Source organism: Amphiprion ocellaris, chromosome 14 (genome assembly GCF_022539595.1).
Source record: "Amphiprion ocellaris isolate individual 3 ecotype Okinawa chromosome 14, ASM2253959v1, whole genome shotgun sequence".
NCBI lineage: Eukaryota > Metazoa > Chordata > Actinopteri > Pomacentridae > Amphiprion > Amphiprion ocellaris.
In genome coordinates this window covers 10060346-10085518 of record NC_072779.1, presented here as the reverse complement: position 1 = coordinate 10085518, position 25173 = coordinate 10060346, and the positions used below count along the sequence as shown (strand labels likewise).

General features: G+C 38.7%; 2 protein-coding genes across 5 annotated transcripts in view; one reads left to right on the top strand and one right to left on the bottom strand.

Moving 5' to 3' along the window:
* Positions 1-349: 349 nt before the first annotated feature.
* On the bottom strand, positions 350-10664 carry smyd4 (SET and MYND domain containing 4). Of its 3 annotated transcripts, none has more exons than XM_023298523.3 (10): positions 10414-10664; positions 9968-10112; positions 8983-9072; positions 5999-7019; positions 4760-5026; positions 3432-3619; positions 3180-3327; positions 1748-1864; positions 822-945; positions 350-555 (listed from the first exon to the last, which is right to left on the bottom strand). In XM_023298523.3, the coding sequence occupies exons 1-10, from the start codon at positions 10548-10550 to the stop codon at positions 432-434; spliced, it is 2361 nt and encodes a 786-aa protein (XP_023154291.2). In that variant the 5' UTR covers positions 10551-10664; the 3' UTR covers positions 350-431. The 3 variants fall into 3 exon arrangements, with proteins under 3 accessions (XP_023154291.2, XP_035798931.2, XP_054872938.1); XM_035943038.2 differs by having other exon boundaries at positions 3180-3285; XM_055016963.1 differs by having other exon boundaries at positions 9968-10108; positions 10414-10583.
* A 770-nt stretch (positions 10665-11434) lies between these two features.
* LOC111588250 (replication protein A 70 kDa DNA-binding subunit-like) overlaps positions 11435-25173 on the top strand; it is a 45861-nt gene continuing 32122 nt past the window's right edge. Inside the window, exons 1-9 of one of the 2 annotated variants that reach the window (XM_023298514.3) lie at positions 11435-11571; positions 12063-12110; positions 13173-13251; positions 14471-14579; positions 14680-14771; positions 14861-14959; positions 22482-22713; positions 24574-24676; positions 24798-24866. In XM_023298514.3, the coding sequence (XP_023154282.2) occupies positions 11539-11571; positions 12063-12110; positions 13173-13251; positions 14471-14579; positions 14680-14771; positions 14861-14959; positions 22482-22713; positions 24574-24676; positions 24798-24866 (864 nt within the window). In that variant the 5' untranslated portion in view covers positions 11435-11538. Of the gene's footprint in view, positions 11572-12062; positions 12111-13172; positions 13252-14470; positions 14580-14679; positions 14772-14860; positions 14960-22478; positions 22714-24573; positions 24677-24797; positions 24867-25173 lie in introns of both variants that reach the window. The other variant, XM_023298513.3, reaches the window with a different exon arrangement.

Sequence of the window (25173 nt, the reverse complement as noted above, 5' to 3'; positions counted from 1 at the left end):
CTACCTATACGTAGGAGCTGAGGGTATTAGCAGATTTTATAGATGGATTAATTGCTACAGTACACAAATTTTCTTGTTGGGCTCCCAAAAAAAAGGCAGAAAAATCCACAACCATTAAAAACCAACATTTGCTTCTGCTTCGCTTACAGAAGCATGTGACCTGGAAGTACCTTGTGTTAAGTCGCCTCACACTGCATGACCACCACTGAAGCATGAAATTGAAATAATTGATGGATGCATTCTGACGCCAAGAGGTCAGAGAGCCACCTATATCCTGAATCTGTACCTGTGGACACTTGGTAGTTGTGTAGATGCACATGTTGCTTCTTAAACAATAACAGGACCACAATTAGAAAATTTCACATACTTTAATCATCTTTACTGAGTACAAAACCGTAATTTAAATTGTCCACTGTGGTGTTTATTTAAAACTACCCCCGTAGACAGTCCTCCATGGCCTTCAGCTCCTGCAATTCATGGCAGTGAGGGCCACAGTGAAGGCAGAGGAGTCGTCTGACCTTGGGGATGACAGAGAGGGCCGAGGCTCTGGCACCGCTGGGTGAAGGACAGGGGGAAAAACACAGAGCTGTTATTTCTACTAATAATGCCAGTCAAAACTATAAAACCGCAAAAGTTATGAGACTCTCTCTGACCCCTCTACAGGTTAAATGTGTACAGGTGATGGATAGATAGAGGAACTAAAGTTTAATGTCCCAAGTTTAAGCAAACACAACAGCGATGCGGCTTCACATTTAACATCAGATGTTGAAAAAAACAGCATGACCTGAAAATTTCCCTCACTGTTTGTAGAACTTGCTCACCCGTTGAAGTGCAGCTGAGCTAATTTCAAGAGTTGTCGACCCAGTTCTATGCTGTCTTCTCCATACTGGGAGCCAATAGCTACAGCGCTACGCTCCAGATGGGACGCTGCATTTTTCCAGTCACCTGCAGAGACAGCAGAAAAGAAACAAAGCAGTAAGAAGACTGCAAAAAAAACCAAAAAAAACTCCAGTCTTGACGATGCAGAGCTAAGGGTCATAATGATTTATTTGACTCCACGGGGTGTCTGAGAATTCTGTCATTGCTTTCCTGGCTTTGGCTGCATATCTAGCTGATTATCACAACAAGAAGCTGCCAATCATCACTTTGCTTATTCGCCAGCTCTCTATTAAATTCTGCTGCTCTGCCTGCTTTTGGTTATTTCTTACTTAAAAATATGCCTTCAGCTGCCACATTCTTGCTTGGAAAAATAATTTTTACATTTGAACATCTTAAAATGCAGCATACTACTGAAAAAACTAGACTGGCACACAATTAAAGTCGGTTAATCCTAAAAAAACAACAATTAGTGCAGTGTTTTTACAACCAGACCATTAGCCTTCCTGAAAGTTAGCGTGTTCAAGCAGTCAGGAGAGATCTCTATTAATGCTATTTACTGTTTTATTTATTCATGTTTTAAGAAACGTTTCATGTTAATGTTATATAAGATGCAGTACTTCTCAAGATGTCGCTCAAACCGAGATTTAAAATTCAAAATTCATATATACAGACATCCCTGCTGTTTAGTAGAGATGAATGTTTATCTCTGGCATTGTTAGTGGGGATCAATAGAAGGTTAACCTGGTTTTCATGAACATATACGTGGATATCTTGCTAATAAACAAAGAGAATAGAGTACAAACATCTCCCCCTAATTCTCTTAGCAAAAGTAAATGTACTTAAGGAATGAACAGGTTATTATTCTCACCAGTTGTGGCATATGCTCTGGCTGTAGCATCAGCCAGCTCCCCCTGTAGTGGGTGTTTCTCTGCAAGGATCCCTTCAGATTCACACTGAGTCCTTTTCAGCAATTTCAGAGCCTCACCTGAGTGTATGAATACAAATGACTTTACTGTCATTGCACTAGTACAACAAAATTGTAGAGGTGCAAAGACAGTAAAAAAAAAACAATAAAATATTAAGTATAAGAATAGTGCAAAGAATGCATAGTGTAAAATCTTTATTTACAAGAATAAAATAAGAGTAGAAACTACTATCAAAAGGCAGGTAGACAAAAGTGTTTAGGTGCTGCGCCTCAAATTTATATAGATACCTGTTATTATTGCACATGATTGTGTTAATATTGCAGTTTGTCCATCAAAATATTGCACATCACATTTTCATACTGGCTAGTGTGATCAAAGCTGGCCAGAGTTATGTGCCATGACAGCTTTGGGATAAAAACTGTCAGTCTTAGTGAGGGTAGAGCAGTAAAATAGCAAGAAGATGACAGTGATACTTAACAATACAGTGGTCCCTCGTCTATCACGGGGGTTACATTCCAGAACCCCCCGCGATAGAAGAAAATCCGCAAACTAGTGACCATATTTATTTTACTATTTATTTATATTTTAAAGCTTTATAAACACTCGCCACACTGCAGAGCAACACTATGCGCCGTGATCAGACGTCTCTGTGAAATGGACAAGGCCAGCTGCTGAATACTGCCCACACGGGAGACACAGGAGACTGATGCTACGGTCGCTGAGCCAATCAGAGCTCAGCGCTGAACGCTACGCATTTTATTTCAATTATATATTCTTTTAATATGTTTTAAATATTATTTTTCATACATTTTTTATATTGTTTTCAATTTTTTAGCCTAGAAAATATTTATTTTACCACAAAAATCATTACAATAATATAGCCATCACAGAGCTGGTCGGTATGACTGAACTGTTGTGCTGCAATGCACCATGGGAGTTTGGACTGTTGAGGGTTTAAATGTTATTATTGTGGTTTATGTTAGTGTTACAGTGTTATTAGTGTTTGTGTTTTTATGGTTTCATCAGCCTAGTAAGTTTGGTTAAGTGTTATGTTTAATGACTTCCTGCCACATTTCCTCTAATGCTGTTCTCTGTGTGTGTCAAAATAAAAGCATCTGCCAGTTGCAGAGTGCCGAAAGGACAGATATCCTTTCTCCAGTGTTAATTTTCAACATCGCTTACCACAACAATAAATATATAAAAATACCTATATACCACAAAATCCTGTGATATAGTAAAAAATCCGCTATACCAAATGCAATTTAAACATGTGCAATACAGTGAGACTGCAAAAAGTGAACCACGATATGGCAAGGGACCACTGTATTTGCATATTATCTCAACATTATAATGTAGTTTTTTTGTTACAAGCACCTGGTCTTTCTCTCTCCATGAGTTCCACAGCTTTCTCCAGGTCGACCCTGATCTCCTGCAGCCTGTGGCTTACTTCAGAGGAAGGCAAACCATGGCCACAGGACGACCGCGAACATAGAAACACGTTTTCTCTCTTGTCACCGCTTCTCTGAAAATCGCATAAAATGTCTCAAATCTCAAAGGATGATTTCACGAACACATAGCACAATTAATCGCGACTGCTTGTTAAAATGTATCTTTAAAACACCGTACTTTGAGAGGACCTTTGCACTTGCAGCACAGGAGTCCAGACTCCTGTGGACCGCCTCCAGCACCCGGCCACTGTTGTCCTCCATCCTCCACCTGCTGTACGCTGCAGGCTTCACACTGACACAGGAAATAGTACTGGTCGTGCAGGAGTCGCTGGCGTTCTTGGGTCCCCATCCTGCTGCTATGAGGGCCTGAGGGGGAAAGATGTGAATGGTTGGTTACAGCAGCATAAGTTATGTGTAAGTCAAGATGAGGCGGTTACAGAAGCACGCTGCAAATGACCTAATTTCAGTGGAGAGTAAAGTCCTTCTGAATTACCCCTTCATATCAGTGTTGCAATTATATTTTAGGGATTTGTTCTTTGAAAAAAATATCTCCACAATTTTTACAATTTTTAGACACACTAAAAATATAAACTGTTAATTTCACTCTGAGATTTCAAATCCTTCATGTAAGTTAGAACTTTGCACCTGGGTCAATATATAATTGTGGGACTTTTTGTAACATTGTTGACAGGTGTCATAGTTGACATTTTTACTGTTTTTAGGCCTAAAATCAACATGACCACCTATAACCAAACACCACATGGCATTTTTAGAGAAAGATTCTTCTAAATATTATATATACAACCAAATTTGTAGTTTTATGTAATTGAAATAGAAAGTTATTTATAGAGATATTGTAGTAAACCTGTTGACATGCAATAAATCCACACTTGACTCACACACTACTTTATATTAAATAACTCAGAAAGCCTTGGAGTCTTGCCAGTCTATTCTTCAGGAGGAAATGACATCATGTGGAGCAGGTCATGTGATCTGGAATTAACACACTTCCTTGAGAGGTGTTTTTGCAATAGGGAACTTAGTTGAAAGTGATTTCTCGGACACAGATACAATTTGTTATTTTCTATAAAATTTGAGATATTGCCAAACAATAAATATCTGTCACGTTTATCTCAACTTAATAAAAAGAACACAATCAAAACAATTTTTGAATAAGCTCATTTTATTCTTGTTTAGCTAATTAGAAGGTGGTTGTTATTAAATTCGGACAGTTATTTAGTTGACATTTTAGTGATATCCAGTCATTTTTTTATTAATAGGTGATTGTTTCCATAATAAATAATTATGGAATTTGTAAAGACATGATTATAATGAAAATAAAAAACATATATATATTTTTTTACTAAATTTAATAAAAACATATGCAAGATATATCCCATGGACTTCAAAAGTCCCTCAATTATATATTGACCCACCTACTATTCTCAGACCAAAATGATTCTGATCCTGGCAGATGTTCATAATACAAACTTATTCAGATCTCACCATAGCAGTGTAGGATCTCTTGTCCAGGAGTGATAACTTTGGCCGCTCTGACTGTCACAGTGACTCCACGGGCCTCGTGTTTGTACTCAGCTACATTTTCACTGGCGTCTGCAGGCACATCTGAACCACAGGGATCAGCACTCGTTCCGGTGCTGAACATCAGGCTGGTGTTGGGACAGCAGGAATGATTGAGGAGACTAAGAGTTGGAAATATCGCCGTGGCAATGCGAATTTCCCGGTTGGACTGCACCGGTGAGTTCGCTGCTCCTGTGAGATGCAAAAGAAAACAGACTCTAAAGCTCATTGTGTGACTGGAACAAATTCATAGCTGAAGGTGCAGTTATTAAAGCTAGCACCTCTTCTATAGTGGACTTTCCTGCAGTGTAAGCATAGAAATTGCTGTAGAGCTGAATCAGTTAGAGGAAATGATCAACAATACATAGAAAAATGGTTAAAAATCATTTTTAAGCGAAAAAAACTCCTGAATTCACAGGTTCTGACTTCTTAAGTTTGTGGATTTCTTAAACTTCTATGATAATAAACTGAACGCTTTAGACATTTTCACTCCCAGACAGACACAACAAACTGTTTAAATGTGTCAGCTTGGGCCCTGAGAGATTCAGATCTTTTTTTTTTTTTTTTTTTAAAGATGTTTTTTAGTATTCTTGCTTTCTTTTACCAGAGAGTCACAGCTGAAAAAGAAAAGTATGAGCTCTAGCTATTAATCTACCAGGTTACTCCCAGCACCATTATCTGACATAATAATTAATTACTTAATGCACAAAATTATTAGCACACTAATAAACATCGAAAACAGACTAATAATTAGTTACAGACTTCAAAAGCAGAGGGATTAAATTCCTTTTTTCAACTTCATTCTCACTCATTTTACAAACACTTGGTTGCATAACTGGTTATGTTACAGAGTGAGGGGGAAAAAATACAACTCTGCAAAGTCATAACATTCAACTGTCTCTGAAAATATTTTACTGAGGTTTTGTTATGTTGTCACACTTGCTAAAAAAATATTTGCATGCCTGTGGAATCATCTGTAGTTGTGTCATCCATCTTTTCCCGCCCGATTCTCTGAAACGCTTCATTGATGTGACACTCGAGATCAAAAGAGGGAACATTCTGCTTTGATGTTTCTGACTCTGAGACACAGTTACAGCTGTAAATTGTGACAAAACTAAATGTGAAACATGGTGCTAACACTTGCGAGACCTGTGAGAGAGTCACCTGTGTCTTGCAGCGTGATGATGGCCTGGGCGTTACACCTCAGCTGCAGGATGTGCCTCAGAAATGCACTTCCCAGCAGCCACAGCTCTGAGTTCCAATCTGCATCACCTCCCTCCTCGTCTGGTTCGTGCTGTGATTGGCTTCTTGCCGCTGAGGGTTTACTATGACTCCAAGACGCAGGTAGAGGTCCTGTTCTGCTCAGCTTCAGGTAGAGTGTTGCTGCAGTAACAGCGTACAGGAAACACAGGCTGTGCTGATTCATGTGGTGCAGTAAGTGAAACACACTCAGGTAAGAATCCCCGCAGTATAAAATAGAACTGTCAGGTTGATCTGATTGTTTGGAATCACTGGAGTCATGATGAACACAGCCCAGCACTGACTTCTTCTGCTCGCTTCTGATTGGCTCTCTTGCCATTTGGACGTTCTTCAATCCTGCTTTTAGCGTTACCCTCAGAGCGAGCTGTGACATCACACCCATCGCCATCAGATCTGCTCCCAGTGGACACTCCCAGCGGTGATGATCCTCCCAGGCTTCCTGCTGACAGCCGGTCGAACAGTATCGGCTGTAGCTGCAACCCTCGCATGGCACAGGACTCAGTGTTTCAGCCAAACACCGGTGGCAGCGCCTGCACTCAGTTCCAAACAACACTTCTCTCCCCGTTCCCTGCCTTCCTCCCTTCCCTTTCACCTCCTCCATCCCCGGTATGAGGACGCAGCTGTACGGCCTGTCAGTGAGGATCTCCTGCCCGGCTACTATTCTCTCCACCGCCACCAGGTGTCGACCTTTTTCCACGCTGGAGCCAACAACAGCTTGAGGACAGATCCCAAAAGTGAGAGGCCCAACAGATGGTGCTTTCACTCTGCCTGGACCTTCATGATTCTTGGAGGTAAGACTGTGATCATCCTCTTTTGCTTTTACAAAGAGGCGTTTGAGGCACAGTGTGCGACGGTCCTGCAGTTTGTGTAAAAGATGCGAGGGATAGCCGTTCTTCAGGGCTCTGTCAATGTCATCAAGGCATTCCTGAGGGAAACAGAAACAGACACAGACACGTGAGCCACTGTGAAATCCAAGATGGTGAGCAAAAACATAAATATGACTGACTTACAAACTAACAAAGTCTGTGTTTTAGCTAATATAAACCAGGATACACTGACTTGAGAAGGCTGAGAAAGCAATATTAAAGCCTTTTTTGTTGTACACTAAAGAATACAGATAAGCTGGGATAACTTGTGGCTGGTGCAAGAAACTTAATGTCGATCCAGTGCAAAAGCTTAGGTAGGAGTTTCCCATGCTATATAAGCTGTTACAAGGTTTTTCATGGGAAGTAGGCTTCACTACCATCTTTATCTTCTGATAAGTACATTAAAGGGAAATTTGTTACAACAAAAGATTAGGTTTTCTTGGCCAAAATAAGTATAAACTTCTTACTTTTGTTTTTTATTCTGGCAGATGGGTAACAATGTCAGCAGGTTTGTTACAAGGTTCAGTAAGTAAGTAAAAGTACAATTAAAGCAATGTTAAAATGCTCCATTACAAGTTAAAGTTTTGCATGAAAAATCCTACATAAGGAAAATTACAGATAGATAGATAGATAGATAGATAGTTACTTTATTAATCCTGAGGGAAATTCAATATTTACACATTTTAAGGCACATGAGTATAATCAGCAAAATGTAGCTAAAGTATTCAAGTAAAAGTATTGGTTTGACAACATTAGATTATTAATAGTGAAGCATGTGTGTGTCAGCAGCATGTTACTGTTGTAGCTGCTGCAGGTGGAGCTACTTTGAACTACTTTATACACACTTGTATGTACAGGAACAGCAGATAAATCGAAGGGGTGGAGAGAATTCACGGGAGAGCAAAGTTCTGATCCGCAAATCTGCTTTTAGTCTTTGACTTTTTCCCTCATCTTTGATTTTTGGTGAGCTATCGGGTCATTTGAACATTTACTAAATTGAAACCATGTAAGAAGTTTAGAAGGAAAAATCACTGCTTGGTAGAGCTGTTAACTACTCAAAGATGTCTGAAATGTGACCCGGACTACACACTGATTTTTATAATATGTCAGAAGCCAAAAAGTTTAGAAACCACAGCTTTAATCTTTAACAACATGGTACTTTACAGGTTTGTTGTATTATTCATTGTGTAAAATCTTTATGTTAAAAGCAGCTAAAGCTGTCAGACATATGACGTGGAGGATAAAGTGCAATGTTTCCCTTTGAAATGTAATGGAGTTGAATTATAAAGCAGCATGAAATAGAAATCCTCAAGTCAAGTACCTGGAAATTTTACTTAAGCACAAGAATTAGTGAATGTACATAATTACTTTCCACCACTGAGCCAGTGCTTCAAAGTCTGAAGTGAGGAGTGAACATTATGACATTTGCAGTTACATAAACTTCCAAAGGCCACTTAATAACCGACTATCCTGCACATTTCAGATGTCCTGTGTAGAGTCAACTCATAAATGGCTGCGTCTCACTCACTTTATTAGGGGAGATGAAATTAGCGAAACAAGGTTGAGTCAATCAGCTAATCATGAGGACAACAGACTTCAATTAAACAAGCCATTATAGAAGATGAGTCAGTGGTTCCGAAACTACCTGAATATTGACAGTAATCTCTCACTGATAATTCACTGGTTCTTGGAAAGGCTCCTTACCAGAGTGTCATAGTGGGGAATGTACTTGGGGAATTAATGCTGATGATAAAAGTGAAATCCTCAAACATTATTAGAAAATCAATTATGTCTTCTTGCAGATCATCATCTATTTGTATGTGAACACACTGGCTACATAAATTCTGCAGAAATGTCCCCTGCAGGATTCTTGCAGTCAAGTGTTATTCAAATTAATCACGTAATGACACAATCTGTTCAACACCTTCAGGCCCATTTTCAGTCAGCAACTAGGCAGAGGTGGTTAAAATGGGCTTTAATGATGAACACATCTTTTAATTGCTGGAGATGGCACCATCTCACCTGATAGTCCTGCAGATGGTAGAGCGCTGCAGAGCGGTTGGCGTAGCACAGCGACAGCTGCTCCGAACTTTGGGGAGCGAAGCATATGCCCTGTCATGACAGGAGACAGGGAAGCTGGGTGTTGATGCATGATAATTAGGACTGGGATGCATGCCACGTTTAAGGAAGGCTGCTGTACATGCATTTTTACACTACTGTCTGATGAGTAATTACTCATTAGTACTTAGTAACCTTTGTACTGCATTAGAACTATTACTACACTGAACAAAAATATAAACATAGCTTGCAATAGTGTTATTTTCTGGTTTTGAGATAAAGTTTAAAATGTCACTTCTGTTGGTATGGTTAGAAACAGGTTCAGTTTAGTCACTTGTGCACAAAAGAGACCATATGTACATTCCACTATCCATACTGCCATACCATATAGTATACCAGAAAAAGTATGATTATGTCCTAATATGTTCATAGTGTGTTAAATGCAGTTTGACAAAAATACCAGGATGTCTTACTACATCAGTTTGGATTTTGCAGTATGCAAATCAGCATGCTTTCAGGCCCTTCACTCCTATTACTATTAAAGGCCACCTTAAAATTCAAATGCCACAGGTGAGAAGAGGAGGATGAGAACAGGTTTCTGGCGGCTGGATGCTGGCATGTCAGTTAGGGCCACAGCCAGACACTTACGTGTCTACAGCTCCATTTGTCGTCTGAAACAAACTCACACAGCCCTGGATGGATGTATTCAAAACCATGATCCTGACTCTCAAGATATCTGGCAACTTTGACCATTATCACTTCCAATATAGTGGTTGTTTCATGACGTCCATTCTGTTGTAAAGAGGCAAAATGCTTCTGTGATGTCGCTAGCCTTTAATACAATACTACAAGCTGCTGTTTATATATTTCTTCAGTATACATTAGTATCAAAGTGTCTGTATTTCCTGGCTAATATCAAACAATCCAATACTATTTTCATTGTCTTCACCTGTGAGTAGTGCAAAGCAGCTTCGGTGTAGTTTCTAGCCTTGAAGCTGGAGTTACCCCTCTCCCTGAATTTGGCTGCTTCCTCTGAGTCCTTCTGTACTGAGTATTCTGCAGAGATTGACTGCACAAAGTCCACATCATCCTGGCTGGAAAACACACAGAAACCATTGAAGAACATGCAGAAACACAAGAAACCCTATGCGATTAGAAACTATCCAGAATCCCATTTAAAGATATGAACTTATGGACAACATAAAGCAAACTAATTATGGAGTTTATTCACGGTGGACAAGACCAAACTGGTGCAAAAATCTGCTACAGGACAGTATCCCCTAATTGTTAGTTAACAGAGTCAGATTTACATATATTTTATTGCTTTAACACTTCCAGTTATTTAGTGGTGTCAGACTGAGTAGATGGGCCTACGACACTTAGCTAGCTACTCACGTCGTCAGTCTTAAAGCACATTTAAAAACATCATCTATTTCTCGCAAGGATGTACACTGTTCCTGCAGCTCCGGGTCGAGTCCGGTCCATTTCCGTGTAACGTGATCCTGCCACCGAACACACGGAAGATCCATCATGAACTACAACCAGACCGCATGGCTCTCCTGATACATCCGCAGCAGCACCGGAGGACACTTCTGGGTTTGTTTTGAAACCGTTTCACGCCTGCTCACAGCCAGTCCCATACAGTCTGCAGTCAGCGCTCCTCTGCCAAGTCAGCGCGGATCAGAACAGCGCTTCTGGCGATAACTTTCAGAATAAAAGGCACACCTTCGTGCCGCCCAAGAAAATCTAAATTTAAAGCCCTTTATTGTCTTAACACACCCATTTAGTGTTTCTTTATATGAATTAAATCCAATTTAATTTTCTCTAAAATCCACAATTTATACTCATTTTTATTATTATTTCTCACATTGCTGCCAATGCTTGGTTCATGTATGATTGGCATTGTCTTTTTAACCTAATTAGTTTTCATATTGACATATTTGAAATGTGTTTATATTTGTAATTATAGCTACATGTAAGTCTAGAGTAAGTTCCTATTTTATTAGTTTGTATTTCAAATATTTGTACAGTAAATGATAAAGAAGAGCACCTGTTAAAATGGAATTCATGTGTTATGCTCTAATTTTTGCTTAAATGTTGCAACTGGTAGAGACTGAGGAAATTGTCACTATGATTTTAGATATTTAATATTTATTCTATGAACGTACTGTATTTTTTCGTTGAAGATGTATGAAACTTTAAAATAAATGCAGTGAAATAAAAAGAACTGCATTTTTCTTAGTGGAATAGTTGTCCAAAGTAGTTTAAAAATCAAGTAAAGTGCATGAAATTACTACCTAAATATAATACGCCAGTGAATTTCTAATCGTGAATAGCCCGATCATATTTGCACCTTTATTTTGAAGGCATACACGCAGCATGTTGACGCAACTTTCCACAGTCATTTCGAAAGTCTCGTTTACGTCGCTGCTCTCGCGATAAATTCCATACCTTTGCCGTGAAACACGCATAAGAAAAGCCGAAGTCTGCTGGGTTTGAGAACAACTTCTCACAGGAAATATGAGTGTAACACTCACACAGGGGGCGGTTGAAGTAAGCACAACTATTAATACGACGGACTTGTACTTTTTTTCTTTGGACTCAGTGTTTTATGGATGATATTTAGCAATATAGCGCTACCTTACTGAGAGCTGTTAGCACTGTGAGCTAACGCGATTTAAACAGCTGCACAAACAATAACAAATCAAATTGTTTAAACTTTGCAATTGTTGGAAAAAGGACTGTAATATTAAATTTATGTGGAGGTGAAATAAATATAGGCATGGTTCATTACTGACACAGAACTTGGCATTGTGAGGTTAGAGTTTCTTGGTCACTGCTTCCTAAATATTTGAGAAAGACAGTAGTAGAGTTTGTCCGCTTGTGTTTACCCACTAAAGTTTACCTGCGTGGGCGGTACAGAATCAGTGCCACTTCATTTCCATCCAGCTGACTGTAATTTTGCATTAGCTGCTTGATAATGTGATGGGACAGGATGAGGTCAGGCAGCAGGTACTAACAAGTCAATGTGTGTTACTGTCCAGGCCCTGTTCAAAGGTGTACAGGTGAACAACCCTGTGCTGCAGCTGCTGGTAAGTCAATCTATGTGTACTTTGATATTAAGATACTGACATTACGTTACAATAACCTTTATTATAATTGCAAGCTGTGACAAACCTATTGTAAGAAAAAAAAAAGGATCACACAGTATTTATCATCATACTACCAAACTCTGCTCCATTTGTGTTATTTTGAATGTTAAAATAGATTTTGCATCACTCTGGAGTGTTTTTGATCACAGCACATTTACAATAGCATGTGATATTGAAGTAATGTTGGTCTTATGACATTTTGGGACCTTGTGGTTTAAACCTACACCTTGTGCTAGGTCTGCACAATATTGTAAACAGCTGACATTGCAATATGTAGTTTTTCTGTGTTTGTATGAAAAATCCAGAAATTTTCACCAGATGGCTTGAATAGCTATTTTTGGTGGCGTTGTGCTGCTGATTTAAATAGCCAAAATATTTCCATGCAACCAGTTCATTTCTTTATGCAATCTTATCTTCCATTTTGGTGTGTTTTCTCCTGTTTTTTTTGTACATTTTGCTGTGCACGTGTGGAGCCTGCATGTCAACAAATTCTGTGTCTTGGTAACAACATTTTCAGAAATGTGCAGCCAAGAACCCTCAAAAATTATGTTCTATCAGACAGATTTCTACTGTAGATTAATCAGTGAAAATAAGAACCATGCAAGTTTCCTTTTGTGTCAGGCAGCAAAACAAGTTGTAGCAGCATGTGTTGATGCTGAACCGATATGTTGAGTAGCTCTATCCTGTACTAAAACTATGAGTTACTCTGTGTCTCCATGCATTTTTTGTTTTTATCGGTGCTATCACTATACATTTAGTAAACAGCAAAATGACAAAAAAGAAAATGTAAAATCGGCGTCCGAATTTAAATAATTGAAATGTGCTTACGTAGTTATATTTAATATAATTTATCATAGTTTACTGCTTTTCTGTGCACACAAAGTGGTTGAATAAATTATATTAATGTATCTTTATGGACTTATTAGCTGTACAGTATCAAGCATAATGAGATTATTTTTTTGTTTTGCTCATGAAATCCTTCCTTCCCTCTGTGTTTGTCAGAGCATCCGTCAGATCAGTACAACCTCAGGCCCACCCAGGTTCCGGCTTCTGATGAGTGATGGTCAGCACTCTTTGTCATGTGAGTATCTTGCAGAAACTGGATGCAGTTTGTATCAGTCCTGATATTGTACTAACAAGCAAAACCAAAAGAGCGCTATAATGAATTCATGTAATTTCATAGCTCATATTGTGAAACAGTAGTGCAAGAGAATTTACAGTTCAGAAGAAAATCAAGTACCAGTAACAGGTAATATATGGTATCTTGTAGGTATGTATTGTCAAATCAAGTCAGGTCAGGTCAGGGGACATTGATCTAAAGCGCAGTACAAAAAAAGAACAGTTGTTTAAAAAAAAATCAAACAGTAGAACAACACAAGTTAAAGCAAATGTCAAAACTCTTGACTGGTTTCAAAGCCAAAGAATAAAACTGGGTTTTCAAACAGGTTTGGAAAATGTCAGCTGTTAGTGAGATCCTGATGTGAAGCCATAAGTTGCAGCTACTGCAAAGGCCACATACCTTCTACGCTTTAATCTGGACCATGAGACAAGCAGGGGCTCTGATCAGTAGACCTCAGGGATCCTGTGGAAGCGTGCAAATTTAGAAAATCATAGCAGTAGGGAGTTGTTAACCCATTTGAATACTTTAAAACAAAGAATGTTATATTAAAATGAATTTTAAATAAATAAAATTTTTAAATCTAATCATGCAGAGAATCCAGTATTGGCAAAATGTGGGTCATGAAAAGACAAGAGTAGCTGAGACATGACTAAAAACTGAAGTGGTGTTCAAGCCTGGATGAAATAAAGGTGTGAATGACCCTTGACCTTCCTAAAAACTCTGAGCTGAGTGAAAGTAGTGTTTAAAACTACACGTATTTGTCAAATATAATAATAAAAAAAATGTTGCCACAGGTCACTCCCATGTTTTTTTGCAAAGCATTTCTTGAAGGCACCCAAAGTATGGAGTTTCCTCTAAAGGTGACGTGGAGGTCAGGGCCTCCAAAGATTATAATCTCTGTTTTCTGTTCATTTTGATTAGGAAAATTTACTGCCATTCAGGCAATACTGTAAGGCCTTCCGGGGTAATTGTTTGATGTTAAAGTTACAAATGGACTTGAGTTTTCTATGTAACAATGAAATGTACTTGCTATATTTTTTAAAGATAGAACGTAAAGGGAGCATATGCAAAAAGAACTGGATATAGAATTGGTTCCTGGGGAATCCAACAGGCGAGGAGTTGTGATGAAGATGAAAACAGCCTAACAGAAGCTCTTGTCATGCATGTATTGTGTTTGTAGCCTTGCTTCTGGCCACACAGTTGAACTATCTGACAGAGCAGAACCTCCTGGTACCAAACTGTGTGTGTTTGCTGAAGAAGACCATCATCAACACATTGGCAGATGGAAGGTGCGTCTTCCTCCTTTGTTTCTTTCCTTCCCCGCCCCTATTTTTCTCTGTTTGCTGCATATAATCCCACTTGGCCTTTTTTTCGCTTTTTGTATCTCAGACATGTGGTGATTGTGATGGACTTGGAGATATTACAGTCGGCTGAGGAAACTGGAGGAAAGATTGGAAATCCCACTCTATATAGCGCAGATGGTATAGTTGTTTTAAATGTGCATGGATGAATATAGAAAAGATAATCAGCAGCTTCTGTTGGTCCCTTATGGTGTTTGTTTGACTTGCAGGTAAGAATTCATCTCCAAAGAAGGTGTCTTCAAGTACATCTGTTTCAGCTTCCCCTCCATCTGCAGCAGTACCTGGAACCTCCTATAGCAGCAGCAACAGTAAGTGTCATTTCAAGGGTTTATATATGATTACAGGCTTCTGTACACATACAAGCCATTTCACATAAGTGCTGGACAGTGTACCACCCCAATGCTTAAATATATTTTGCTGGTTATACTATCTTTTACCAAATCTCTTACCAAATCCACAATTATCTCTGAAATATTATTCTTATAGTTGTTAACAAAACACACACACACAAAGTAGAGGCCACTGTTAATAGCAGCAGTAACTAAAGGCAAAATTTGCTTTAAATCTTGTTGTTTAGCATTTATAAGCACTCTGTAATGTAAGGTTTATAATATACAATAATGTTGTTTAAATAGCTGCTAGGAAATAGTTTAGTGTGTTTATTAAGCCTCTACACTCTCAGAAGTTTCCAGTCACATTTTTCCTCACTGTGGGCTCATTTTTCACTGCAGTATAAAGTCTTACTCCTCTGTGGCTAGAAGAGGTGAGAACTCAAAAATGTATTTTTTTTTTTAATAGTATGACACTTCTAATGCCGTAAAACAGACAAAGGGAAATTAGAATTTTGAGGATTATTATTTTAGAAAAATTTTAAAAACCATGAAATCAACTTGTACACAATTTTTCCAAGTGTTGCCACTGGACAAAAGATGGTGGCTCCACATGCTATTGATATTTAAGTATTAAAATTTGTAATTGTTTAGATACTTGTCTTTTATCTGTTATGTGAAAATAGTACAGCCTTAAGTTCAGCTCACTTCAGGTGAAAATATCTGAATTTTTATCACTTGACGGTTGGTCACAACCTCATGTTATGTTTTGTTTTTTTGTACAAAACCTGGTTACTGCAAACGGTTTATTTTTGGCAAATTTAAAATCAGGCTTAAAATGAAATGATTTTGATTAAATATCACAATTTTAAGTTGAAATTTGAATAAGTTTCCAGACATGACACCATTTCACAGATGATTAGCTCATGCACTGTTGGAAAGTAGGAAATTTCTTTCTGTTTTTACAGTTTCCAGTTTTCTGATAAATGGTCTTAATGCCTTTCAAACCTGTTTGTGTGATTTGACATTTATGGGGTTATTGAGAAGTATTTGTTAAGAATTAAAAATTCTCCTATTAGGATATTTTATGTAATTTCAACCATGTTTTATTATATTGTCTTTTATTGTCTGTTTATACACTCAAGGAAACTTTGTGTGCATACATCATGTTGACAGTGAAACCTTTGCTTTAACATATACAAATGATCAGCATGAGGCTGATACACAATTTATACACAAACACAAACAGAGGTCTTGCATCTGAGCAAAAAAAATATGTGTTCTGTGTCAGTACCCATGCAGTATTGATAATAATACCGAAAATATATGTGAATGTTTTCCTAAGCCACTTCTGGCAAGACAGAGGTTTCTAAATAAATCATTCGTAAACACAACAAATCAGTTCACCCAGAGGCCCTCGAGCTCTGCGTTCATGGATATTACATGTCATATAGATCAATAGAACTTATTTTTTCAGCAGATCACAGGAATGAAATACCTCACAAATATCAGCAAGTCTTTATTTAACAGTTAGACGTCATCAAATGCAGTTTCGTTAATTAGAAGTTACAGGATTTGTTTATGTATAAATGCAGTCATAAATAGGGAACAGCTGCTCTGTTCACTTCTGTTGGTAAAAATTGGAGTTTTAGAGTCACAAGAAATGTTGGCAGTTGGTTCGATTGCTCTGAGTTTTGGCCCAGTTATTTCAGAGAAAATTAGAATATTTTTACACATCCTAATCTTGACAACAGAGGGAGCCATGTACCCTTTGAGTGAAGAGTGCTGATGAATGATTTGCAGTCCTCTGGCTGGTTTCTCTCCTCAGTACTGTTTTTCTGCAGCCATAATTTGGGATCAAGTTCGTTGTTCATTTTCACGTCCCATCTCATTTACCTTACCACACTTCAATCAGTGCTATAGACCAAAAAGTATGTCCTGGTTTTCATTCCTTTGATATTCATAGTGCCTCGGTGTTCAAAGGCTGTAGTGTGAGCATGGGTTAAGATTTCGATGGAGCACGATCTTAAGGCACACAGTGGTTTTCTACCAGTTGAAGGTAGCCACGGGAAATGTTAAATGAATGGAAGACTGCAGTTTCTTCTGCTCAAGTGCCTTTTTTTTCTTATCACATTGAGCACTTTAATCATATTTATGGCTCAGCTATCAGAGCAGGAAACTATCTTGTTGCCCGCTAGCACACTGCAGGAGTCCATAAGTCACCCCTTCCACTGTTTTACCACCATCCAGATTTTTCTAACAGAATAGTCGCTCCAAATGCTGGTTAGTTTTCTACCACAGCGACTGGTGCCATGTATCATGCCTAAAGTAGCCTGTGCTTTATTGGATCTTCTTTTATTAGCTTAGCCTTTGTTTCACTCTGTTGTTTTACTGCTCTCAGCATTGACATTGATTTTGTTATGTGGCAGAAACATACCCAATGGTCCTCCTCAGTGGAGGATGTAGGCATGTGGGTGGATAATGAGTGCTTGGTATATTGTGTGTTTGTGCATGTGTAGGTGTGTGTCTGTATGTGCGTGTTGTGACTGAGGGAGCTCGTGTGGGCCGATGGCTCCTCCAGTTCATGGCTTTGTGAATATTGTGTTGTGGACTGAATCCCCTTGTAGCTATGCACAGACGGAGGGAGAGAGAGAGGAAAGTCAACTAATTTGACTCAGCAAAGACGAGGCTCTGCATTATGTAGTTCATCAGACTCTTTGCTCGTTACATCCTTTGATCCATGCTACCTCAGAGATCCCACCAGATACAGAAAACCTGCTGCTCTGTTTAATTGTTCTGTGGATGAAATGGTCTTGCGTTCGTCTGTAGTGCCAAAAACAAGTCTTATGCATGAAATCTCAAAAGTGTTTTCTCTGACTGAATGTGGTTAAGGGTTTGATTTGATTCCAATATTTTTGTAAATTGCATTTTCGGGAAGTCAATAAATTTGTGTGCTTTAACAAGATTGCTAAATGCCACAAAGCGAGTGTTTCTAGTGAGCTGTGTGCTTTGGAATGACTGGGGAGGCTGCTCTTTTATTCAAGGGTCTGGGTTTAAGCCTCTGTGAAGACTTCACAGTCCTCAAGCGACACATTGAGTCCCGCTGTACTTGCATTCGTTTCTTTTACTCTATATGTTCCTGTACATTAACCCCTCCTCACAGGGGACCCAGAGCAGGTTACGATGCAAGGCGCAAAGAGGCAGCATCTTCACTCACTCTTGCAGCATTATCATGAGATGTGACTCACAGTATCTCAGCTGTCCAGTAAAGTTTAGAAATAGTTTGTTAAAAGAGAGTTTTAAGAAGTCACTTGATGCTTGATGACTGCTGCTCCAATACCAATTATAGATCTTCTAGATCAGAACATAATAGAAATAATACCAGTAAATGAATAGATTTGAACAGACGGGAGGGAGCAACAAAATTAAACTCAATTAGTTTAGAAAAGCTTGCAGATACATGTTTCTGTCCTGTCAGGTTAAGGCTTGATGTTATAGTTCAAATCAAAGTGCGGATCTGCAAATGTTTTGGACAAAACATTTTTCCATGAACAAGCCAAGATACACTACTAGGACCTGTTGTTCTTGCTCTTTTTCTTCTTTGCATTGATTTAAGTGTATTTAAGACTGGGACCTTTTTGTTTTTGGTGAACCTTGAAGGTCCAATATTGTGCACCTTTTTACTTTAAACTAATGTAGAGTCTGGCGAATGTTCTCAAAATGTGATATAGAATTTTTAAATTCAGAATACTGTATATAGGGTTCATTTTACCGTGACTGTGTCATTACTGCTTTTAGCCCTGTTCTTAAACTGGCTGTTTCAGTGTCTGAAGCTTTAAGTGCAGCTGAGCTGCTGCTGTCCATGCCCTCTTCAGGAAGAACACTTTCTCTGTATTTTTGATTGACAGTGGAAAATAGTTGACTGCACGGCAGCTCACATAAATGTGAGATCAGAACTTTGTGACACTTCCACTGTTTTACATGTAAATATCACTGCACAGTCATTGTTTTTAACTCATGAATCGTGACTTTGTCAGACAGTGTTGAGGTTATAAAATCTGTATTTTAGCGATGCAGAGCTCCACATTGGAAATGGCTCTGAAGTGACTGTTTTCTAACATGTAGTGTTAATGGGCTTCATTTTAGTCAGTACCTCACACTTGTTCCATTATCTGACAAGAGGAAAAACAATTTGTCAATGGCAAGAGCGTTATTGAGAATTGTACTGTATTAAAATGCAGTATATGTGAGCACAGAGAGCAGGAGAGAAGCAAACAGATGTAAACACTGACAGAGTTTAGGCTGCACTAAAGCACAATAGGCGACAAGAAAATACAGTAATCCACCCAATCCTTGCTTGTTGATTTCAAATTGGTCTTAATATTCTTCTATCTCTGAATCCCCCTCAGCTCTACAGAGTTCTTACCTGTGGGTCTAAGTTAGTCTTATTACAGAACGTGCAAACACTAAGGGTTTTCCTGTTGTGGTGACACTACCTTCTAAGATAAAAGTGATCCACTGGATGTTTAGCTCCTCAGAAGAATCATGAAGACTCTTGTATTTACTCAGCAGAACATTTAGTGTACTTTGTTTGTAACCTTTTAGAGTTAGCAGCAGCAGCTCTAGAAAGTAAATAAAAAACAAACAAAAAAACAACAAACAAACCTGGTGGACTTTGTGGCAGCTGCTAGTGGACTATTGGTTATACACTTGGTGTGAAACAGCTCGTAACAGTAAAATAGTTATTGGCTCACAAAGCTGGGAGGCTATCTGGTTGTGGGGGGTTGAGGAATGACAGAAGTAATTGTCCTTATATATTAACAGCTTCTGCTGTACATAACCAAGTTTAGAGCAACTACAAAACATAAAAATGCATTTTTCACCATATGAGATGGCAGAGGAAGTGTATTGTAATTGGTTGAATGGAAAGCGTTTCCTATCAGCTGTAGGCATTCTGCTCTGTAGAGACCTTGACCTCTGACATCCATGGAGTGGGAGGATGCTGCTAGAAAGATTTTCCATTTTGAAGAAATTATTTCCAATGTTTAGACCATTAAATATTGTTGAAGCATGCTTTCTGCACTCTGTCAGTAACTGTAAGTGTCATCATACTCTCAATTAAACAAACGTCAGTATTTGAACTATATTATTGTTCTGAAATGTTTTTAAAAAATCCTTGGCTTCCAGCATGAGGTGTAAAGTCAGAGGTCATGACACATTAGTCACAGATGCTTCTGTATTCTCATTTAAATATTCATCGGCGCCTATCACTTGAAATAGACTACCTTCAAACTGCTTCGAAGATGATATTTAAATTCCAAAAAGAGATCTGCACTCGTTGAAGTGCGGTTAAAAAAATATTCATTATTCATCACTAACCATTCTCTGCAGGTTTCCTTTGTCCTCACAACTCCTTCCCTCTTCTCCTTCCTTTCATAAACACACACACACACACACACACACACACGCGCACACACACACACAGACATACTCTCTTTCCTATTCACTTTCTCTATTTATTACTTCTATCTTGTCTATATATTTCTGTCTTTCCCTGTCCCTGCAGTGTCCTCACCACAGACCCCTTGTCAACGACGGGCTGCTGAATATGTTACTGGCATGCATATTAGAAGCCTGCACTGATGTTAATCACAAAAAATGAGGATCCTTGATAATGTTCCATGCCCCTGTCTTTGCTCTGTTCTCCAGTTCACCCCCCATCACCACCACCTATCACCTCCCCATCTTCTCTTTTCACTAGCAGATCCCTCTCTCTAACACTTCATCCAGATAGCGTGTGTATGAATATTGATGTTAATTACCCCTCGCCTGAAAATAGCTGTTCAGTCTGTGATTTCCCTGAAGAATTTGCTCATGACACACACACACGCACACACACACACATGAAGGAGGGTATCATAGAGGTGAGTATTTGTTGTGCTGTAGAACAGGAGCTTAAATCAGGGGAGTGGTCTCTGTAGATTGTACACCTGATATTTCTTCCACCTAAATGCAGTGTCTCAATATGGTTGCTCATTGGTGCCAAAATACGGCATTGCAGAAAACTATTTTGACAACTGCTAATTATTTAGCCTGAATCATTCTGATGGGGCTGATGCCACTTAAACGTAGGAGGTGAGATAGCACCTTAAGAGTCTGTGGGCTGGTCCAAACTGTTCAAGTCTTCTGGCATATTCATTCGTGAAAAAAGAACAGAAAAGCTGAGCAGGTGTTTTCGAAAAACAAAGGAAACTTATTCTTAACTTTTTTAGTTGGTGTGTTGATTTATTTGTATGTGAGATATTTAAATTAGGTCTGAGTTAAGTGCACACTTAACAAAGATAGAAATGATAGCAGTACTATCATCCAATTTCACAAAGAATGGAATGTTTTGCTGTTGAATTGCTTCCAGTTGGTGTTATTCCACATTCAGTTTCATCTGGTATTTTCTGATAAATTCAACATTTTTTGGGTTAAAGTACATGTATTGTGTTTTCTGTTTAATGTTACACAGTATGAAAACAATGTAATAATTAATTATGGTCCCTCAATCATTCATGTCTATAGGCTATGTTCGATCTGTTTAAATTAATCACTTTGTCTCTCTTGGACTCTAAAATATATAACGGTCGTGCCGCATGAATGTAATTAAGACTACTATGTTTGGTGTCTTGGCCACAAGACTGATATTCTGATAACTAATCCTAATTATTCTTTTTCCTATGGCTGAAAGGCACAAGTACAGTAATTATGAAATTAAAAATTGATTGGCAGCCATACTCGATGAAGGAAAACGGTTTTATTAATTGGCAACTGATGTTAACAGGGAATTGAGTAACTCTACGGAGAGATCTGTTGGGAGAGTTTAACTTTCTCAGGCATTTTATCATTTTGGCAGCAGCTCATATGATCAGCTAAGAGTACAACCACTAATGTTTTTGAGCTGAACTATTTTGCTTGCATTTCGTTGGTAGGTGCCCTTTCAGTTATGTGATACAGTCAGTGAAAAAAATAAATATCATAATGCTACTTTTGCCACATACTAAACATAACTGAGCCAGACAAGTGAAATTAGTATTTGGTATCAGTTATCACAAAAAAAGTGTAGTGAACCTGTACACACACCAGGACAGATCTTTTATTGACACTCAGTATAATCACTATTGATTGACCTTTTTATATCATTTTTTTTTTTAGCAAATTTGTTTGTTCTTTGCAGTTTCCCAAAGCATAGAAACATCTTCACATTGCTTGTTTTGCTCAACCAACAGTCCAAAGCTCCAACATAATCAATTGACAGTAAAATCAGTAAATCCTCACATTTAAGAAGTTCCCCCCTGGAAATGTTTGGCATTTTTGCTTGACAAATGTCATTAATGGTAAATTAATTGCTAAAATCGTGTTTGATGTCCGTCAACCAGTCAATCCTTGCAGCACAATTAAATTGCAATTCCAGTAATTTGGAGAGCTTCTTTACGGATCTCACTTTATCTTTCAGCAGCCTTTTCTGCTTCGGGAGGTCGAGGAAGAGGATTTACTGGAAAAGCACCCATGAACGCTTCGCCCATGAACGCTTCGCCCATGAAGACTTCGCCCATGAAGACTTCGCCCATGAAAGCTTCACCCATGAAAGCTTCACCAATGAAAACTTCACCATTGAAAGCCACCAGCACTTCTCCAGGTTCGACAGCAAAAGCAATGCCCATTGCTAACCTCAACCCTTACCAAAGCAAGTAAGTATAAGTATATGGGTCTGTATGTGCCTGCTTTGATTCATATATGTGGTACCTGTAGCTTAAATTAATTGAAATAGTGAATAGTTATAAATCTTACACGTATTTCTTCTTTCTGTTTAATTACCAAACAAACTCAGCACTGTGTATGACTTCACTTAGATTTTTTTCCCACTACTGCTCATTCATCAGCTAAACTATTTTCTCCCATGCTGTGACTCGAGTTCCCTGTTTGCTGCCAATTCTAGGTAGCACTTTCGGGCATGTTTGAATAAGTGTGTATATGTGTTGGTGCATGCATGTGAGAGCAGTCTTTTTTTTTCCCCATATGAATGTGTACGCCTGTGTCGAGTTGAGTGTGTGCATGTTAGTCAGCCCATTTGCATGGAAATGAAATGAAATGACCGATCTTGCCTCAGAAACGGACACTTTTACAGCAGGTGCTGCTGGGTCTTTATGGTCTGCTGCTGAGGTTTTGATTCTGTTATTTGGCCCGGTGGGGATTTGGCCAACCTCGTTTTTTTCTCCCCCTTCCTTCCCTCTTTCAATTTCTCTTCCAGGGTTCCATTTTACTGCTGTTTTCCCCCCTTGTGTTTCTTATCGTTTCATTAGGCTTAAGTCTCTGACCTTAAAGTTGGCTACAAAAAGACAAGAGCACAGTGTAGCAAGATGTAGTTGTCCAGATTGGTGTAAAGGTACCTTGTCAACTCTCCATGTTTTGGCTCTGATAACGCAGCCCTGTTTGAAATTGCAAGCTGTAAAGATAACTGTGCCTCTAGGTGTTGTAATAAACTGATGACTGTTCTAACTTTGAAGTTGGGGAGTACCTACACTGAGTAAAACAGATGACCTCAGCAGCTGTGGTTCTTCTATGAACGTTTGGGTGAAATGAAAAGCTGAGCTGTGTGCCTGCGCACCTGTGTGTCACAAAGTGTTACATGCAGTAGATTGTGTGGGGATGCCTTGTATGTTCACAAGGTCTTTTATGGCCGATTGCATGGTTTTCCCATCCCATTCTGCTGGTGTTAAGTAAAAGCATCTAGAGCAGAGTATAACTGGTTTTTGACTGTCGTAAACCTCGGTGTTGCGGTCTTATCCATACGGAGCAGGAAATGGGGTTCACTCTGGGCCAACAGCTGCTCTCATGATAGGGGATTTAATTGCAGGCAAAGTTATGGTATGAATATCCTCCACTGCACAATTATCAATGCAGTCAAAAAGCTCACTGCTGCATAAAGTGCCGAGCTTGGCTGGCTGTTGTTAAAAACAGAACAAGAAGCACATTTTAAATGCATCCAGAAGTTGGCAGATGTACAACACCTAGTTCACTCTTTGAAAAAGAAAGTTGCTGGATGCTTTTTTTTTTTTTCTTTCACGGAACTTTAAAAAGACTGAAAAGACATTCATCCAATTTCCTTGGGAATTGTTCTTTTGTGCAGTTGTGTTTCCCACTAGTGAGTGATGTGAGCTGAGTTGGATGCTCATTAACAAAAAAGGAAGCTTTTTAAAGTGTCTCTGCAGCATTGTTTACTGTTTGTGCTGACCTTTAGACTGCAGCTCTTTTTGTAAACTTTCATGCGTTGGTCAAAGAAATTTTTTGTGTTAATATTTTTGTACATAAATGGTATACACTGAATGGCCTGCACACGTTGGCATAAAGGAAATCTGTTGATGGAAATAAATGAAAACATAATGAAAGACATTATTGTATTTAGCTCTTTACAGGTCAGTTTTAATTAAGGTGTATTAGGTATTCAAATGTTTTTGTCCAAAATTACGTAAATCATGTTGTGTAATTAAGTTTATTTTATTGACATGTACTTTGAAAGCACTGTTGCAGATATCTGTGTAAATCCGTAGGTGGACTATCAGAGCCAGAGTCACCAACAAGTCCAACATCCGCACGTGGAGTAACTCTAGAGGAGAGGGCAAGCTCTTCTCCTTTGAGATAGTGGATGAAAGTGTGAGTAGTCAAGAAAGTGCTCAACCTCTATCTGTTGCATGTCAACATATGTCACACCTGAGCGTTTTTCGCTTTATCCGTGCCATGAAATGTTGTTAAATGGAAATGTGCTGGTCAACAGGGAGAAATCAAGATCACTGCCTTCAACAACGAAGTGGACAAGTTTTTCTCTCTAGTGGAGCAAGGCAAGGTGAGCAGATCCCACTCATCCATGTATATCCTCACTTAAAGTGATAAGAGCTTCTTGGAAATTTTAGACAAAAATGCTAACTTTTGCATGTGCTGCACTTTGCCCAGGGCTAAAGAAATGTTTATGCTCACATTCTTTGAAAAACAGCTTCCACGTGTTGTTGCCAAATAGTGAAACTGACAGAAGACCCATTTTGACAAAAGTAAGACGGTATCAAAAAGGCTAGTAAGCTTGTAAGCTTGAGCTTGAGGTATTCATTTTTCTACATAGCTCCTCAAACAAATGTATCACTGGTAAAGTAGTGTCT